This window comes from Eurypyga helias, unplaced genomic scaffold, assembly GCF_000690775.1.
Source record: "Eurypyga helias isolate BGI_N326 unplaced genomic scaffold, ASM69077v1 scaffold11724, whole genome shotgun sequence".
In the NCBI taxonomy this organism is placed as follows: domain Eukaryota; kingdom Metazoa; phylum Chordata; class Aves; order Eurypygiformes; family Eurypygidae; genus Eurypyga; species Eurypyga helias.
Genome location: NW_010245658.1, coordinates 1 through 20179, shown reverse-complemented (window position 1 = coordinate 20179; position 20179 = coordinate 1). Strand labels below are relative to the sequence as shown.

At 55.0% G+C, this 20179-nt stretch overlaps 2 protein-coding genes across 2 annotated transcripts; one reads left to right on the top strand and one right to left on the bottom strand.

Annotated features, from left to right (window-relative positions):
* Positions 1-822: 822 nt before the first annotated feature.
* Positions 823-4621, top strand: SYNDIG1L (synapse differentiation inducing 1-like). The gene is made up of 3 exons (XM_010150149.1): positions 823-1251; positions 2728-2865; positions 4463-4621. Exons 1-3 carry the CDS (start codon positions 823-825, stop codon positions 4619-4621), a joined length of 726 nt encoding a protein of 241 aa, XP_010148451.1.
* A 10418-nt stretch (positions 4622-15039) lies between these two features.
* VRTN (vertebrae development associated) lies at positions 15040-20161 on the bottom strand. The gene is made up of 2 exons (XM_010150148.1): positions 20115-20161; positions 15040-17068 (listed from the first exon to the last, which is right to left on the bottom strand). The coding sequence occupies exons 1-2, from the start codon at positions 20135-20137 to the stop codon at positions 15040-15042; spliced, it is 2052 nt and encodes a 683-aa protein (XP_010148450.1). The 5' UTR covers positions 20138-20161.
* Between the last annotated feature and the right edge of the window lie 18 nt (positions 20162-20179).

The window sequence follows — 20179 nt, the reverse complement described above, 5'->3', positions numbered from 1 at the left end:
GCGGCTGCTGTCTGTACCCGGGGGTGGAGCTGGTTTAAACAGAGGTCTGATGTGATGAGTTTGTCATAATATCAATGCAGACCAAGCCCCGTGCTGTCTCCCCTTTAACTTCTGCATCCCTCCATTGCTCTGCACAGCCAGCTGAGCATCCTACACTCCCCATCCCAGCCTAAATGCCACCTCCGTGTCCTCACAGCAGCCTCCTGGCCTCCCTCGATGCCTACCTACTCTTGCCCCAGCCCCCAGCTCAGCCTTGAAAAAGCCCTAGAAAACCTCCAGGGTACCTGAAAACCAGTTAGGTGCATGTGTACTGCCTGGAGGGCTGTAATTCACCATACGACCCTCCACTTTGGGAAGACAGGGAGGCCCTTCCAGTGGCTGTCAGCATCTTATCTGCTTCTGTGCTGTCTATTAGGCTTTGTCACAGCACACATTATGAACTAGCAGAAAAGATGCAGTACGTCCTTTCCTGCACGTGGCCATCTCAAGATGCATTATAGATACAGCAAATCCTCATCTTAATCCAGCCTGAATCAGATCATCTTGTTGCAGGGCTGCATCCTTATCTTACTACCAGCTGGGGAGAGATGAAGAGATGCTCAGTTTGCCAAGATAGCACTCAGGCCGTGGAAACGGGAGGAGGGCTCTTGTTTTCTCCAGCGTTGCCAAATCTTTCTGTTCCCACTAGCCTTGTCTTGACATCAGCTCTGCATGGGCGAGAGGCTTTCTGCTCCCTCGCCTTGCTGAATTAACAGCCTCCTCCCTCCCACTCTCTCTGCTCCTGTAGGATCACCCCCCCGCCCCCCCACTGTCGGCAGCAGCATGGAGAGCGTGCGTGAGCTCCAAAACCCGCTCTTGGCCAAGGCCAACGGGCACCTTCGCAGCAGCTATTCTTACCACCAGCATCACAGCCAGGACTACCCCAGTCATCGCTGCCAAGGCAAACTGTATTCCTACATCTTCCAGAACACTGGCGGTGCCAGGACTCACCAGCTGCTGGACGCCAGTTCCCTGCAGCTGGCCGTTGAAGCCTTGTACGGCCCCAATTTCATCCTCGTGAAGGATGAGACCGCTCTCAAGGCCAAGGACAGCACGACAGAAAGCTGCGAGACCACTTTTACAGAAAGCAAAGAGGCTTCATCTGAAGGCTCCAATGGACATGAGGCGCAAGGGTCCTGCCTGGTAGAGAGTGACATCCGCATCCAAACTGTGTCCTATGAGGTGGAGGAAGAGGAGCTCCAGGAGTACGAGGTGAGCTTTGCCAGGTGGGATGACACCAAATTCCTTCTCTGGTAACTCTGGCCATCGGCGCGAATTCTTGGTCATTTATTCTCCCTTCTTTCCCAAGAGCTTCTTCCCCCCCAGACCCTACCATTTCCTGCCTCACCAGCCTCTCCCTGCGCATCCCATATTTCTTCCTCCTTATCATTTCTCCTCCCTTTTCCTCACTGCAGACCTCAGGAGGAGGTCAGCTTCCCTGAGTGCAGCCTGGCTGCATGCCTGCTGGGAGCGAAAGTGAGGTGGGGTGGTCTCCGCGGGACCCCTGGGAGATGGGAACCCTTTGACAAGGGCAGCCTGCTGTGGCTGTGGCACTCGAGCGAAGGGAAATGGCATTCCTTGCGTAACAGCAAAACTCACACGCCTGACGGCAGCAGCCAAGAGAAAGCCTAATGTATGGAGACAGGATGAATCTTGCAAAGGAATAATGAGAGCTGGCAAAGCAGCCTCACGCTGCGCTCTGTGCCCCACCACGGCTCAAGTGCAGAGGTTGGGAACATCATCCAGGACCTTGAGAGGTGGGAGCGGGTCCCTGGAGTCTGCTGGAGCTGATGCCTGATGGCCCCAGCACAGCTCTGTGCTGCTTTCGGTGCCGGTGCCCTCACCCCTTTGAGCGGGCAAGCAGGGGTGTCCCCGCGTCTGCGTGCCTTCCCCACCAAGGCACATCATTTCCAGGCTGGCCTGCGGTTGGATGAGCGGTGCCCAAAACCGGGGTGGGGGCTGACCGCAGCCGCTCTGAGCAATGCGCTCGCTAAGAGGACAGGACACGTCGCCCCTGTGATGGAGCCTCCAATTCAACCGCTTTCCCTCACTCGCTAAATTGGTTTAGCAGGATATCGATCTCCTAGTCCCTAATGGGGATAAGGCACTTTGTTTAAGTTTGTTTAAGCTGACAAACAGCCAGTTCTGCCAAAGCTCAAGATATTTCAGTTTAAGACTATCTATCTCCCGGGGAAATCCCAGACCCACAGCAAGCGAGCTCAGCATTTGCTCTGGCAGGGAGCCGAGAATCCACTCCGCTCCTGAATTTGCTGAGCTACATTTTTTTTCTCATCAAACCGGGCTGAGGAAGCTAAAATATTTTTGAAACTCATTCCTTGAACGTGCAGGTGGGAAACGTGCGAGAATATGTGATGGGGCCAAGAGAGAGCAGAAGCTGGGAGGAGAGGGGCTGAGAGGCACCGGGAGGTGGGCACGTGCTCACCCTCACAGAGTGGGTGGTGAGGCACTGGAACAGGTTGCCCAGAGAAGCTGTGGATGCCCCATCCCTGGAAGTGTTCAAGGCCAGGCTGGATGAGGCTCTGAGCAACCTGGTCTAGTGGAAGGTGTCCCTGCCCATGGCAGGGGGGTTGGAACTAGATGGTCTTTAAGGTCCCTTCCAACCCAAACCATTCTATGATTCTATGATTCTATGACGTGGGCACGTGCTGAATCCAACTGGTTTTGCAGAGCGACTCCTCCAGCGACAGTGAAAGTGAGGATCATTTCCTGATGCTTCCCCCCCGGGACCACCTGGGCCTGGCCCTTTTCTCCATGCTGTGCTGCTTCTGGCCCCTCGGGATCGCTGCCTTCTACTTCTCCCAAGGGGTAAGAAATCCCTTTGCATGCCTGGATGCACTGAACACCGGAGCAAGTTCCCCACAAGCCACAGCAGCCCTTGGAGGGGACCGGGCACCTTGCTGGCTCCAAGGCTTGTCCCTGTGCCATGCCCAGACCCCTGAGGGCTGAGGCAAAGGATGCTTCTGGCTCCTGGGTGTCTCCACAACTGCTGTGGGGTTGCAAGCCCTCCAGCTCTTGTGTGGGTTACTGGAGCTCAGGCTTCTTCTTTAGGTCTTATTTAGGGATCTGGGGCTCCCCTCGGCCCTTCACCCAAGTTCTCACCCTCCACCCAGGCCCAGGAAAATGGCATTTTCCCACCTGCCCTCCTGTTCTCCAGTGGTGCGGAGGTCCTACACCACAACCCAGTCCGAGGCAGCTCATGCCCCGGAGGTCAGGCTGCTCTGGAGGCTGGGCTCAACAGGGAGCCAAGTCTCCAGGTCACACCACAGCTCCCCCGTTGCGCTGGTTTCTGACACGAGTTGGCTGAGCTGCGTGAGCCAACACCGGCTGGCAGAAGTTGGAGAGGGTGGTGGCCCTTGGGCTGCGCCAGCTCGGAGGAGCTGCTGCCTTCTCAGGGGCTCAGCCCAGAGCCTGGGCTAACATACATCACTGTTGACCCAGAATAATTCATGCAGAGCTGGGGGATTTGCTCTACGTTTGCATAGATGCTGCTGTATCAAGAATAGATGGAGGAGAGGCGTTAAGAAGTTAAATCAAGATGATAGAAACAGAAATGGGAAAGTATGTAACATGAGTACCTGGCATCAAAGCGGTGAGAGGCAGGGGAAGCCTTAACTGATTAGGACCCCCAAGAGTGGCCAATTTCACATTTTTCCACGGTGCAGGGTATCACGGTGCACTCTCCACGTGGTGATGTACTTGGTGCAATTTAAATTTAGCTCCATTTCCCATAACTACCACTTTTATTCACTCACCAAGGCAAGGAGCATCTCTTTCTTTGGTGTCTGTGCACAGTAGGTGCCGTGATCTCCACATGGCAACTCGAAAGCAAATAGTAGGTAATACAAAGAGTAGGTCTGAATGGGCCCTGAGCACTCAGGGAAGCTGGAAGTCACCAGCCCAAGGAGCCAACACCCTTATTTGCCCTCATCAGTGGCTCCATCAGCCCTTCTATAGCAAATAGGCTGCAAGGGAAAACTCCATGCAGGCAAAATCTGGTAGCAGCACAGGCACACCAAGGGGCTGTGCTGTCTGGAGTCAGCTCCCTGAGGCGAGGCAGAACTCAGTACAAATATGTAGAGGGTGTATTTGTGTCTAGGTGGTACCATGCTGCCATCGCCCCTGCACACCGACCATTTGCCTGGACGAGGGTCCAGCTACGCTCTCACAGCTCCGGCTGAGCACCCCAATTGCTGGGGCTATCAAACAGCCAAAGCCCACGTTTCCCTTGGAGGCAAAATCCACAGGGAAATGTGTGTAAGTGGCACTGACAGCCTTGCTGTCTGACCCCAGCCTTCACGGGATACAGTGGCCAGGGGAGGGGGCTGACTCCATAGCGAAATGGCTGCACGCAGGCTAAAAGGTCGGTACAGCTGTGAGCAATGACCATTTCTTCTTCTTCCAGACCAGCAAGGCTGTCTCCAAAGGAGATTTCCATCTGGCCAGTTCAGCTTCCCGCCGAGCTCTCTTCCTCGCCGCGCTCTCCATAACCATCGGCACAGGAGTGTACGTCGGGGTGGTGGTAGCGCTGATTGCTTACCTCTCCAAAGGGGGCCACGTGTAGCTGCCACCCGTGTGTCAGCACCGTCCCTGGCTGCCGGCCCTCCTGGGATCGAGCTCTCCCACGGAGCACAGGGTGCCAGTGCCCGGCTGCTTGCATGGCAGGACCCCGGTGCAGATGCCCTGAGCAGGCTCTTCCCCCTTTCAGACAAACAGTAGACCCCTGTTCTCCCCGAGGCTGCGGGGTGCCGCCACCCAGCAGCAGGGAATTGGGCACCAGCCTGGCTGCTGGGACCAAGAGGAGCGCATTTTCCTGGTGGAAGACCTGCGGGAGAGACACTGCATGCTGCTGCTGGGCTGGTGCCACCACCCCTGCTCTGGGGCCGCGGGTCACCCTCCCAGCCCCGCGGCCGGGAGGTCCACTGCTGGTGCCCAGGCTTGGCCCGTAAAGGGAGCACACAGGAAGGAGAGGGGGTACGGTGCTGGGGAATGACCGGTCTTTCTTCCGGGAAGCCAGGGTCCTGGTGGGATCTCCAGACTTCCGTATTGGGGACAACATGCTCTTTCCAGTGCCACGGGGCGGTACCTGGCCCCTCAGCTGCAGCAAAGTAGGAGGACACAGCATGGAGATGGCCGGAGGGTGTGCTCTCCGCATCCCTCTGCAGACAGACCCCTGTTTCGGGGGACATCCCAGTTGCTGGGCTGTCCCAGACAAGAAACAAGGAGGAAGGCAGGCTGGTGGTTGCACACCATCACGCCCGTCATTGGAGCAAGCTGGCAAAGATGGTGAGGTTTTCTCTGTGTCAGTAATGACTGTCGTAACTGCAAGTTGGAACCCCCAAAAGGTTGGCACCTCACACTGCTGGGCCTGGAAAAGGCCGGTAATGGCAATTTCTACCCAAGACATGCCCTGGGAGGGGTGGGGCCTGAAGGACTCCACTCTTGGCACTAGATAAGGGCCTCGCACACAGAGAGGGATGGAAAGAAAAGGCCAGCGTGACACTCTGAGTGCTGGGAGTGCTGTTTGCATGGGGATGAGATCCAGAGAGGGGGAAGACTTGGAGGGAGCCTGAAACAAAGGCCTGACCCCAACACACTTCCTCCCACACCTCAGAGAGGGGTGTCTCCATCCATCCAAAGGCTCTGCTGACGAGGAAATCCCACACATCCCTGCTTACACCTTATTTTTGCTAACCCGTATATTGTCAGTGACACATCAAGTGCTTCAGAGGTGGGTGTGATGGCAATGACTGCCCCAAAAGGCTGGTGTTAAAAGGCCCTGCCTCACCCCTCCTGCCCCAGCATCCACCTTGACCCTCCCTGGCCCTGGCCACGGCTCCCCTGCTCCTTCCCCCGTACACAGGGGCTGGAGGCAGACTCTAGGCACCCATCACCCCGGTCGCAGTGCAGCATGTTCCTCCAGCTGGGTGCCATTCAAATGTACATTTCATCCTAAAGAAGCATGTTAATGTCTGCGATTGCTGTTGTACTTGAGCCATAAAAAAAGAGAGAAGCACATCAGAGACCTGTTCAGAAGCCGGACTGAAAGTTCCCATTACATTTTATAACACGGAAGAGCTCATAAATAAAAAAAAGCAGGAAAAAAGACAGTTTATAAGGACATGGAGCTGGCTAGCGAAGAGGTGAGCTTGGCAGGAGCGCTGAGCTCACTTAAAGCTGAAGATGTTTATGCAGTTCCCGAAGGAAGTTGTAATCCAGCCGGTGTCTGGGCACCTCGGAGGGAGATATACTGCGATATAGATCATCACAGCGAGCAGCTAGCGCTGGGAACGGGATGGCGATGCAGGCTTTTTGCCATGTCTGGATGGACAAGAATTAGGAGGAGAGAGAGAGTCTGGAGCATCGTGTATGTCCAGGCTGCTCTGTGTGTAGTAGAAGCGTAAAATAAAATGTGCTGGAAGAGGGGTAGAAGAACACGAACAGCAGGAGGGAATGAGCAGGTCTTGCTTCCCATGGTGGACAGACAGACGGAATTTGCAGGGAAGGACTGGGGTGTGCAGAAGAGATGAGGTGGCTTAGAGAGGTGAGGTGAGGGGCACCCTCACCCAGCTGCCGAGGGGTGCTCAGCCTTCCTGGGCACCCGTCCCTCCAAATAACTATGCGCGGCAGGAGTGCTATTCCAGGAGAAGGGTCCATGGGCACCCCTGCGGCAGGGGTGACCACCCCCCCAGCTTGGTGCCATCCCAGCTAAAGCCCTCCCTGCCTCTCCCCCTCAAGCACCCCCAGAAGGGGGGTGGCCAGCTGTTGGGGGGCAGGGGTGGGGGGCCCCCCTGCTGGTTCTGGTCCAGACAAATCCATCGGGACTGCTGGTCCAGAATCAGCAATGAGAAACTGCGTTTGCTGTGAATTTGTAGTTTTGCCAGCTGGTTTCCTCCAAGGGCTGTCCCAGGAGGGGGGCCAGCAGCCCCCAGCCCACTCCCTGTGGGCACCCTGTCCCCCCACACCCCAACACGCCTCTGTGTCTTTTTTTAATTGGAGACACACGGGGAAGAACTGGGCTAAAGGGCCAACAGAATTAAAGTGTTTTCTGCTAATAGCCTGAATCTCTGATGGTCTCGTCAAAGTGTGTGGGGGGGTGGGGTGTAAGGGGCTGTGCCAGAGCATCCCTAAGGGGGGCATTATGCAAATGGGGAAATTAGTTGGAAACAGCCTGAAGGGAAACATGTGGAAATTGAAATTCGAGGACCAGCACGGAGACTGCTGCGGAATAACTTATTCCAGACCAGCGTCTGTTGCAGCCGCTGGAGCAGAGGGACGGAAGCACAAGGCAACAAGGCGCAGCAGTCGGGGAAGATGCGAGCTCCTGACATTTGATTGAACTTAAAAAAAAAAAGAAAAGGTATGTTAAACTAAACCCCACCAGTGGGTGTGGAAGGGGTGACTTTTCGGCCCCTCCCTCCTGTTCTCCCAGCAGAGGGGTCCTTCTCCCACCCAGGACCCCAGCCCCACGGCAGAGCTCCGTAACAGTCCTGATCCCACAGGAAACCTCAGAAATGTGGGGCGAAGGAGCAATATCCCCAGATTCTGGCTTGGCAACACGTCTGACCCAAACAAGAGAAGGGACCACAGGGGTCCTGGCAGGGCACAGCTGTGAGGGGTGCAAAGGGTGGGGAGTGCAGAGACAAGAGAAGTCCATGTAGAGGGGCTGTGGTCGTGCGGGATTCCTGGTGGCTGGTGAGGGAGGATTTGGGGTTCTCTGAGCTGGGAGAAGAGGGGTGGTGCTAAATAGTGAAGCCCTACAAGGGTGTGCACTGCAACCTGCTGTCTTCCCCTGCACCCCAGAGCTTTCTTAATAATCACAAGAGGTGCTGAAGGTTCCCAAAACCCCCTTCTCAATTAATGAGTAATTAATTATCCATAATTAGGCCATCTATTTGCAACTGCATTCCCTGCCAGCCAGCTGCAGGTGCCTGTCCCTGCGAATGCAGGCGCTGTCTGGCACCCCCAGCACCCTCCTTGAGCCAGCAACACCAAGAGACAGAGGTGGAAAGTCACCAGAAAGGCCATCACCTGGCTCCTCTCCCCACACCCATGCCCACACACCTCTCTTGTGCACCTTCTTGTCTCACGCATTGGGTGGCTTTTGGGCTGGAAGAAATGCTGTCACCAGGTGTCCCAGATGCTCTCCCAGTGGGATGACAAGACCCTGGGTGTGGAGCCAGCCTCACTCCCAGCTCCCCAAGGCCAGCTGAATGCCCCATCCATTCCCTTCCCTGGAGATGCTCCTTGCTCATCCAGGAGCTTAGAGCAGCACTGTCTGAGGTGGGATGGACTCTTGGTTTCTTTTCCCAGCAGTGAAAATTGTGTTGTCTTCCAGCTTGGGCTCCTTTCGTATTCTCTGCAATGTCAAGGTGAGCACTTCCCGGCAGGCATTTCTCTGCAGAAGCAACGAAGGATGGGGCAGACGGAGCCCATGACAACGGCAGGGTTGGCCTTTGAATCCTACCTCCTCCTGGGACACAGCCAGGGAGAAAGCTGACGAAGAATAAAGCACCGGTGCCTTGGCCGCAGATCTGAACAACCGAAGGATCTGAGCCACTGCCTGCTTCCCCCAGCTCTGTTCGCCCCTCGGCAAGGACTGCAGCATGCTGAAATGGGGCCGCTGGCTGCAGACCAGGGCTGGGAAGCAGTGACGAGGGATGCAGGGATGGGGCTGTGATGGATTTTGCTCTGTTTCCCGCAGGGGTGAGGCAAAAGGATGGAGGAGAAGGGAAAAGAAGGTGGTGTGGCTTGTGGGGGACAGAAGACTGCTGTGGGACCCTGTCACCAGCTGAAGGGATCCACTGGGGCATTGGTCTGCCCGCATTCTCCCAGCCAACCCACCTCTCCTTGGGATCACCCCTCAGGCGGGCAATGTGGAATCCACGGGGGCAGGACACGGAGTGTCCTTCCTGCAGTGCTTCCAACGCCTTCATCCACCCGGGAGGGCGCAGCCCCTTGCAGAGCAAAGCCACCACCTGCGCTCCCAGCAGTGCCCATCGGTGGGGTGGGACTGCAAACAGTGCTGGTGGGGCAGAAATGCCTCGATTCCCCCTCCCATCTGTCCTTTTGAGGCTGGCGAGAAATGAGACAGGGAAATAAAAGCAAAGTCCTTCACCTCATGTAATGGCACAGTCAGTGTTTTCCCTTCACAGCAATCCAGTAAGGAAAGAGATAATTATTTGAGACAGGGCAAATTTTCTATTTCTGTCAAAAAAAAAAGTATTAAATACTCATTTAGCAGTGCATCTCTTCACCCAGCTTATCCTTTCCCCTTTGCTCCCCCAAAACCGCCTGCAGCAGAGAGAGCGTGGGGAGGCACAGCCTGTGGCAATGCCATCTCTCCTGGGGCTGGCAGGAGAGGATTTTGCAGAGAGAGGCCAATTAAGAACCATCACTAAGGCATCAGCTGCTGTGAAATCAGGAGGCTCATTACCTCTCCTCTCCCGCAGACACCAGCTCTGCCTTCCACAGCCTCCGGTAGCCACACGCGCAGGGACACAGTGGTGAGGCCAAGCTGTCCCCGCAGTGCAGGAGGACAAGGGGTGCCGAGAGGGGACGGAGCTCCAGGTAGGGACACCTCGCAGGGGACAAGGCTGCCAACCCTTGGCCCTGGTGCCACCAAGGTCTGCCCAGCTTCCCTTCCCCATGGGGTCATCTCCGCTGCTTTGAAGAGGCTGAGCTGCTGGGCTCTCTCCCTGTATGTCTTCCCCACCGCTGCTCCTCTCTAAAGCTCCCTGGTTCATCTGACCTTTTCCAGATTACACACTTCCAAAAATGCTGTGGTGTCCTGCAACTGCTCTAGTGCTGGACATGGACAATGCAATCCCCCATTTCTGTTCAGGAGCGTTTCTGGCTCAGCTCGCTGCCTTCCTGGGGAGTCTTTCGGAGGCTTCCCAGGAGAAATTCTCTACCTCCGCACAGACTCTCTCTTTACTTTTGGAGACATGGTGCTTAACTGGATTTTAATCCATTCAGTGTTTGCTGGCTTAATTTTTAAATCAATCTTGTTGCTTACAAGACCACGTCAGGCAGGACCAAGCCCAGTGTCTTGCTGAAAGTGGCATGCATCACATCAGCTCTGGCGACCAAACTCCCAACCTCACCTGGAGAAGCTGTGAAGTTGGGCTGGTGGCTCTGAGGTTCACAGGTAAAGGGGTGCTTCACTTCCCCTGCACTTTCCTGCATGCCATTGTCGGCCACAGCGGGACAGCCCTGTACTCTAGGAAAGGGCTTCTGCAACACCTTTGTGTCTTCATGGACGGGTGGACAAGTGTTACAGTGCTCTACAGGCCACCAAATGGCCAAAATCTGTGGCTTTAACTATACCCCTGCCCAGAGCACAGCGCCCAAAGTCATCTGTATCATTGCAGGCAAGTGAAGACAGGTTATCAGGGGCTAAACCCCTCACAAACCATAGCAGGGTGGAAACAAGAAGGTCACCCTACCTTTGGGGATTCTCAGCCCTGCGAGAGCTGAGGGACAACCCCTTGGGCAGGGGACCCAGAGCCAGCCCAAGCTCCCTGCCTGCCCCTGACCAGGCTCATGTGGCTGCAGAAGCGCTCGGAAGACACAACTTCATTCTCAAACATCTGGAGTTAGGTGGGATGTGTCCATCCCACCGCAGCTCCCCTACTCCCTACCTCCCCAGAGCTGCGGTTACTGAAGTGATGATAGAGGAGGAATTGAGAAAGGGACAAAGGAAGAAACCAGGGAAGGAGGAACGAAATGCAAATAAATGTGATATCTGCCAAAGTGCCATCCTGAAAGTAATACATCAGTGTCAGGTGCAGGCAGTAAAATCTTGACAGTATTGGGCTAGGAAGATGGAAGTTTTCCTTCTTGAAGTGCTTTTGTATCTGAGTATTTTCTCCAAAACTCCAGCGTTTCCCAGATTTTGACTGTGCTAAATTACCATTACACATCGGTTCACTTGTTTTCCAGAAGAATAAAAGCAGGGAATGCTGCATCTGGACCTTGGCCGAACAGCTGGGATGGAGCCACACTGACAGTTGTCAGGTGGGGGGCTGGTTCAAGAAAGCCAAGATAGGTATTAACGGATTATTAATATTTTAGAAGAAGATCGGTTGGGCTGGAGGGCAAAATCCTTGAGGATCCATATGAGGATGAATCATCCATGTTTTCACTAGCAATTCAACATAGGAAGGAGGGGTGCCTTGGTGCCATTTGCTAATGAGACAAAATCAGGAGGGCTTGGAAAATCAGAAGAGGAGTAACGAAACCTTGAAGGCAGGAAGGATAGAGGCAGGATGAAATGCAAGGAGACGCGATGAGTTTGCTGCTGCAGTCAGGGAGCTCCTCAGTTGGCAGGGACCGCGGACAGGCCTAAGCCATCACTGCAGAGGTAAAAAGGTGGATCTGAAGTCAAGATCTACAGGGCAAATTGGTTCAGCAAAAATATTCATGAAGGACAATGGCAGAGCTGGATGCTGGGAGACGTTTTCAACCACAGTGCGAGATGGGTTTTAATGGGAAGGAGGCAAAGAGGGCGATAGGGGAACAGGGACCTGGCTGTGGCTGCTGTAACCTGCTGGGACAGAGGCAGATGGTTCCCCACAAACACCCCGGGGGCACAGAGGGAAAAGGACTCTCTCTCAGCTGCTGGGTTGGCTGGGCAGCGCTAGTTGCTTGTAGCCTAGACCTGTGGAGGGAATTACACAGAGCACTGATTCAAAAGATCCCTTTTTTCCTTTTTCTCCTCACCTTCTTTCACTCCCTCCCTACACAGATATTCTTGATAATGAATTGCTTTTGTGCTTGTCAGCTCAGGAGCAGTTTTGAATAGTGGCACTGACTTTTTTGTCCTCCCGCTGCTGCTACACCTCCGCTCTGATGATCCCAGCAAAGCACGGGAGCTGTCATACAAACCCCATCCCTTTCACTACCTTGAGATGCTTTTAAGACCGACACTATTGCTCTTTGCACCAACAAACTAGCTGCTCTGCACAACAGGGAGGCAAAGCGGTGCTTGAGCCAACACATAAAGTGCTCCAAGGCTTTGCTTGGGCATAACCGACTGTTCCCACAGCACATCATCCAGGCAGGCTCCACTGCGCTGCGTCACCCACCTCCTGCAACTACAGCCCCCCTCCACGGACACAAATGGAGGAGAATGAGTGATGGAGCAGAGCCCTAAATTGTAGGTGGGTGGGGGGCTGCTCCCCATGGGCTTTGCAGCACCTCAGCCTCTGCATTTCTCTTACCTTTTAATATCCTTCTTTGCTGGGGTCAGTGCTAAAACTCATCTCCTGCCACCAGCTCAATGTGAGAGCAGCATGACAGCTACAAATAGAGTGCTACAGTTCCCCCCTACCATTTAAACTCTGCTCAGGCACAAACTACATCAGTAACTAACAAGCAACCACCATTTGGGTGGTGCCAACAGCAGAGACCCACCATGACCCTGCTGCCATCAAGGCACAGGGAGGGGGGAAACATAAAACCCCTCAGAAGGATGAGAGGAAGCAGGAGAAGCCATCCCTCTGCCCTGCAGAGCACTGGGTACCTCCCACCACAGAGGCTCCCCCAGGCTCTCCTGATGCCCCCCTGCCCCAGCAACAGCTTGCCACGCTGTGCCATGCCAACGAACACCCCGGCCACTGCCCTGCTGCCGGGCATCGTCTGCCCCAGCTTCAGGACCATACAAATAGGGTCTGCGTTAGCACCCACAGTCAGAAAACCCACCCTCCCTGCTCCTTCCCTCAGCTCAGCTGAGAAAAGGGCATGCTTCAGGGGTGTCACATCCACTTCCACAGCCACCGCTGCTGCAAGCATCTATCTCCAGCCTCCAGCAGTTCAGCAACACGGGTAATCATTCTGCAGTAATTACCAGCTTACTCCCTTGGAGGAGTTTGCTGGTGAGAAGTCGCTGGCAGCTAATTACTCCAATTACTTCCTGACACACAGAGGCCGAGTGCCCAGGGCTCTCTGGAGCAGTGCACAGCACTGCTCGGCAGCTCCCGGCACGCCTCCCTCCCTGGTGCACCCCCGATTCCCTCCTCTGGGACTGCACAGGATATGCTGGGGGTGATGGCTGCTGGCAAGAACCCACTGGCACCAAGGACACGGAGGTAAGTGGTATCTGAAGAGATGTCCCACCAACCTGAGACCCCCTTTCTTGAGCAGGGATGCCCAGGAAAGCTCAGCAGGGCTTTCCAGTACAGCTTCCCCTCTGCCTATGAGGTTGGTGGTCAAAGAAGCCAGCCTGCATCTGGAGCAGGACCAGACTGCAGTAGGGACCAAGAGGTCCCAGGCATATTGAAGAACAAAAAATAAGTTATTTGCAAGCAAGACTCAGGGGATCATTATTGCATCTCAGCTCCTAACAAGGTCACTGAAGTTCCTTTTTCCCCTGCAAAAACTGAGAGTAAGAAAGACTCTGCCCTGGTGTTAGACCCAGGTACAGGGCTCAAGAGGTTCTCCCCTCACATTTGTAGGGTGCCAAGTCCTAGCAGCTTTGTGGGAGATAAATAAGATCAGGGACTGCAGTTATCACCACCCTCCCCAGCAGTAAGAGCCAGCCCCAGACACCCCCCGGCTCAGTCCTGCACAACCATGCTGGCAGGCACCACAGGGAGCTCACTCACTAAGGAGGGACAATTTTGGAGACCCCCAGCAGAGCCTGGGCAGGCAGGGACCCCCACAGCCCTGCACCCTGAGACACTGGCAGGGCAGAGGTGCAAAGAGCTGGTTTCAGGCTCCCAGTACAGGATGACTGCTTCAGGGCAGGAGCATCACAGGCATGGCCACCACGCAGAGCTCTGCCCACTGCATCACCCTAGCCTCACATCCGATCTGGGAGGCAAGTCCTGGCCTCTCGCCAGGGAGGGCAGAGCCTCTGCTGTGCCTGCAGAGCACCACAGAGCAGATGGTCCCCACCAGGTCCCAGGAGGCAGAGGAGGACCTTCACAGGAGCACAGGCTGAGGTACACACAGGCTCTGCCCACCCACAAGCCAGTTTCAGAAGCAGACATGGAGAGGAAAGCCTAGCCCAGAAATCACACAGTCAGGAGTAAGAAACCATGCAGGACTATGAGTGGAAGAGTTTTTATTGCTTTGGTTTCTTACAAGTGAGGTATATGCACTAGGCTTGCTGCAAGGAGACACCCACGTCATGCTCAGCTTGCGGCACAGCACAGGGGACTTGGGGACACCAGGCACACATGGTTCGGACTCCACATTCTCCCAGGGAAGAGAGACCCTGGGAAAGTAAGGCAGCTGTGAGAGAATAAAGGGTTACATGAAAGGTTATTCCTATAAGACCAGAAAGGTCAGGGACAGATTCTCTGGAGTCTGAAAACAACACCAGCTCCTATCTTAGGAGCTGACAGACTACAGTGAGGACAAGTCTCTACCCACCTCTGCTCGCTCTGGGGAAGATCAAGGCAGCCAAAGGCAGGTACTGAAAGCCAGAAAGCCAAGCTGGCAGCAGTGCTTGACCCAAAGTGAAGCTTTTATTCTCCTTAGCTGGGAAGAACCCAGATCAAAGATGCTCGACACAAAGCTGAGCACTCACCAAGCCCCTCCTCGCCCACAGCTGCGCCAGCGCTGCTCTGCTGAGGGGATGCTGGGCACCTCCACACTCACCCTGCACATCCACATTACTCGTTCAAGCAAGTGCCCCAGACACAAAGACCTTCACATCCCCTGTCTCAAGGCCTGGCAGCGTCCCATGACACTGGCATGGTGGTCCCTCCATTACTCACCCCCTGAGCAGAGAGGACAACCCCTGGTTCCTCCCTTTTGGGGCAGCTCAGTGCCTCTTCCCTCCCCTCTCTGGGAACAGGCACCATGCAGACCATCCCATACCTGACTGACCCACACAGAAAAGAAAACCAGAGACTAGGAACAGAACAAAACCAGTACAAAAGTTAGAGCAGGGCCCAGGCTCAGGAGCCCCACCAGAGAGCCAAAGGGCACAACAGCCATGGAGCTGAGGCCGAACTAGCTGGCAGCCAGCGCTCAGGCATCCACAAGCGTCAGCCCATCGTGCAGAGCACGCTTCCACATGTAGTAAGTGGAACGTGCCGTGAGCGGAAAGCGGGCGCTGAACTCCTTGTAGGTGGGGAAGGTCTTCGACTCGAAGCGCTGCTGCAGGAACAGCTTAGCCTGCGCCTTGAACTGGGCAGTGGCAATCACATCCATCACAAACATCCGGCTGTTGGCTCTCTCCGACATGGCATAGCCAGAAATGGTGGCATTGTATGGCATCGCCGGCACCGGCTTGTTCAGCTGCTTGGTGGCTATCTCCATGTGGCACTGGGGCTTGAGGCCTGGCTCCACTTGCGGAGTTGCCATGGAAGCCCCCTGGTTCAATGGCTGGCTGGAGCTGGTCCAGGGCAGGTGATGCTGTCTGAGGGCCTGGCCACTGCCCTTCCAAAACCAGTAAGCTGTGGGGGAGAGAGATGGATAGCGCAGGCGGTACTTGCAGAACGGCAACCGCCACTGCTGGACTTGCCTCTTGGCCACATCCCGCAGCTGCTTTCTCCAGCAGAGAGAAGGCTTGAGCTGCAGGAGACCCTTGGGTGCGGGCCGATCTCCATTCAGCCTCTTCCTAACAGGCACGCTGCTTGGCTTCAGCTGCAGAAATGGCTTTCCTATCTCGAGAGGTTTCTGGGTATCCAAGGGAGACTGGGGAGGCTTGAAATTGGGGTTCTCCTTGATTGCTTTCCTTCGCCAGTTGTAGTAAGTGGATCTGGAGATGCCAGGGAAGCTGCGCTTGAAGCACCTATAAGGCACCAGAGTGTTCATGGAAATGCATTTCTCCAGGTAGGATTTGGCTCCTTGCATAAAGATTCCTGCTTGGATGGGGTCTAGGGAAGGACTTGGGGATCTTAAGCCCCCCCCTGAATTTGCTGGCTCATCCACACCAGCCTTTTGTAAGACATCCCTGTGAAGCTCCTGCAACCCGTGGGCCTCGGCCAGAGCAGAGGCATCACCATTGACCATGCTCTGCATCTCATGCTTCCAGGCGTAGTATGTGGATCGGGAGATTTCTGGAAACATCTGTCGGAAGTGCTGGAGGGGGACCACATTGCCCTCCTGAAAGCAGGACTGGAGGAAGTGTTTAGCTGCAAACCTGGCAGCTGCTTTCTGACGGTGTTCACGAGACTGGCGCTTCCAGCGGTAGAAGGTGCTCTTGGTAATGCTGTACCGGTCACGCAGGTTGGAGTAAGTCAGCTGGGGGTCACTGTTCAGCAGCTCAAGGGTTTTCATGGGCTGGACAGGAGGCTCCGGCGAAGGCATTGTTGGTTCGACCTCCTCCAGGCCAACCACAGCCACAAAGTACTGTGCTTTGAAGACCTGCCAGGAGAGCTGCTGCCCTGACCACATGATATGGAGCGTGGAGGTTCGTGGGCCACACTTCCTGGGCCGGATGAGCCGGTTGAAATAGGGACGGATCTTCAAGTTGCTCATAGGGTAGATGGAGTAGATGTTACACTGCAGTACCGAGGCAAGAGCATAGACATGCCACATGTTGGCAAAGGTGCCAGGAAAACAGGTAGCTTTGATATCAGCATCAAAGATGGCCTCCAGGATAGCCATGGGGAGGCTGGTCATCTCCGGGGTCTCCTCAGTGCAAAGGGAGTAGCGGGCAGCCTGCAGCATCACCTTGGAGTCAATCATGCCGTTCAGGTAGTATTGCTTGTGCAGCAGCATCTCCACCACCGTACGCACCTGCAGCTCCAGGCTGAGGCTGGGGTTGCCCCAGAGCAGCACGCTGGCGGCTTCAAAGAGGCGGTTCCCCTCCCCTTTGCAAACCAGAGGCAGCATGTTACTCGGGGCATCCTCGGGATAGAGGCTCCTGGCTACCCGGTCAACCTCCAGCTCCTCTTGGAATTGCCTCCCACAATAGCCAGGCAGGGAGAAGGATGACAGGGTCCTCTCCGCCTCCAGCGCGGCACTGGTGAGGCCCTCCAGACCAAAGCATTCAGTGGCTTCCTGCAGCTCCTGCAGCACAGACTGCACCAGCTGGTGCCGCGGGATCATCCTGAGGGATGGCAAAAAGAAAGAAATCACTGAAGATGAAGACAATGCATGCTCCAGGCTCCCAGGGGCCTGGCCTCCAGCTCTTCCCCAAAGGGCAGGATGAGGGGAACAGGGTAGAGGAAAGGCCACTGCTCTCACATACACTCCCAGTGACAAAGGAGGAAGCCTGGCTCCCCACAGGCAGACCTGGGACAGGGGCACCGGCTCAGTTTGCTCTTCAGTGACCTCCTGTGGGCAGCACGCGTGGCACACTGCCTCCAGAGACACTTGTCTAGGTTAAACTAAGGAGCGACTCCATCCATCAGGGCAGGAGGCAAAGTCACTTCCTAACCCCACATCCTAGCTGCGTGCCTGGCCTCACCCTTGCACCATCTCTCCCACCAGCAGCTCCATCCCTTTTGTTTTACCACCCCGCTACAAGATCCCAGGAAAAAGAGAGCCTGGAAGGGGAGACGTTGGTCATCTCTGCAGGAAGGGATCTGTGACAGAGCAGCATGCATGGGGGCGCGGAGGGACCTGGCTGCAAGCTCTCAAAGCCCAACAGAAGAAGGGGCAAGGAGTTTGCCCCCTCCCTCAGAGCAGGCACTGCAGACTCACCCATTGCATGCACCGAAAATTGCTGTCAGGGAACCTGGGATGGGAGGAAGAGCCAGAGCCAGCCCAAGCCACAGTTTCTGCTGGCTGACACTGGCTGAGCTGACACTAGATGTCACTTGCTGCTCAGCAGAGACAGCCACCAGCCAGGGAGGAGGGGAACAGGAGGGCTTCCCCCAAGTCGAGCTGCCAGGCAGGAGGCAACCCAAAATTGCAGATGGGGCATGAGCACTGGGTGGGCACTTCAGAGGCTGTATGGAGCCCCCTTCCCTGCTTCAGTCCACCCCAGTCTCCCAGTCCTGTCCTTCCTCCCTCCTTATGCCAGTTCCCACTTGGGCAATCCAAAGGGTCAAACATGCACACTCCCACACCCCTCCCTTTGTCAGCTTTGGTCCATGGCTCTGCACCCACCGCTCCAGGAGCTTTCCCAACAACTGCAGTCCATAATTTCATCGGCCCATCCCTCTTCAGCACCTTTTTCCCCCCCATCACCCATTCTAGTCTCTCCCTCTTGAACCAGTTCTCTCCCAGGGACTACAACACTTCACTCAATCAGAAAACCCAAACTGGTCCATTTTCTCCTAAGGCTCATCCACAGGCCACCCCCAACATGTAGTGCACCACTTCCTGGTCTGCTTGACTCACATCCCAGCCGGGGGTCCACCTTCTCACAACACTTCACAGGTATCACTCTGCACTCACAGCTCTGCGGGGAGATGGGAAAACAGCAGAGCCAGGCTGGAAAAGCAGCAGCTCTGCAGTAAAGCAGATGACATCCCTCCTGACCTCTCCAGATTCTCAGCCCTGCTGCAGATAAGGTTATTACTGCCGTAGCATCTACGGCCCCTGGCCATGACCAAACAGAATGAGGTGCCACCGAGTCACACTGCCGCATGCTGGCTACTGCACCACAGGGAGCCTCTGTGCTGCTGCTGCCCTTTCATCAGGCCACAGCTAGTCACCAAATAATCTCCCTTCCCTGCTCCAAGCGCCTCCACTGCAACTCCTGCATGTCAGAGGCCACCTCTCTTACAGCTGTTCCCACAGCTGTGGGGTATCAGGGACACAGAATGCACACAGCTGTGAAGCAGGGGAGATAACGTTGTCCTAAAATCCTGGCAAGTACGGGGTGGTTGTGCTCCTGGAACTTCATTCCAATTTATAGACATAAATAGACATTTTTACTAAGCCTGTGGTGAACAACATGTGCTCAAGGAGCTGAAGCAAAAGCATCCCCTGTCATGGTTTAGCCCCAGGAAGCAACCAGGTACCACACAGCTGCTCACTCAGCTCCCCCTCCTTTCCCCCAGTAGGATTAGGGAGAGAACTGGAGGAAAAAGATAAAGAGAATTTGTGAGTTGAGATAAGAAGAGTTTAATAACTGAAAGTAAGTGAAATAAAATTATACTAATACTACTAATACGTAATGAAATTAATGTTAAAAATATGTAATAAAGGAAAAAAAGGAAGGAAAACCAAAATGATACAACTGCTCACCACTGGCCGACCAATGCTCAACCAATTCCCAAGGAGAAATTTCCCCTCCCAGCCAGCTTCCCCAGCTTATATACTGAGCATGACATTTGATGGCATGAAGTGTCCCTTTGGTCAGCTTGGGGCTTTGTCTGCTCTCTTCTTGTAGAAGGAGCAGCTGGGAATGCAGGTGTGGTATCAGAAGCTGCAGGAGTCCTTGATTTGGTATAAACACTCCTCAGCAACAACTAAAAACACCAGTTTAATCAATATCCTGCTCAGCACAAATCCAAAACTCAGCCTCATACTGGCTACCATGAAGAAAATTAACTGTCCCAACTAAAACCAGCACATCCCACTCAGAAGAGCCACAAGGCTGGCAGGACCCAATTCCTCCCCTTTCAGCCCTCCACAGCCCTACTGAGTTCTCACCTGCCAGCAGATCCAGGAAAGGCAGGACAAGCTTTTCCACCGGAGGGGTGAGGAGCTGACAGAGGATAGGGAGCATCAGCAGCAACCCCACCTCCTTATAGCTTGGGGGGAGAGGGATGGGTGAGAGGGAGGCACAGGACTTAATACTTTTCTTCAGCAACAACCCTACAGCCTCAGTGTCACTGCCAGCTCCTGCTGCCCAGAGCACCAGGACCTCCAAAGCAATCCTAGGGAAAAGCCCTCAGCTGAAGCAGCTCAGATGAGCTCCCCGGGGAAGGGTGGAGAGGGGCTCAGGTAAGCCAGAAGCACAAGCTGGGGGCTTGGGTTCATCACCAGATCAAACCCAGCAGCTCTCAACACAGAGGACCTGCTGCACAGGGAACGTTTTTCCATGCACACCTCCAGCAAAGCCAGCTGGATACAACAGGCTCCCTAAAAAGCCTCAGCACCAAGGGAGCTTTGCACCACTGATAAAGGAGGCTTTACCTAGCCTGGCCGCTTTTGCATTGTAACAGATAAGCAAGCACTTGCAGATCACGTTCCCTCACCTAAACTGATGGGTCGGTGGCATCCAGTAGTGCAAGTTCCCCAAGTCAGCCCCAAAAACGCTCCC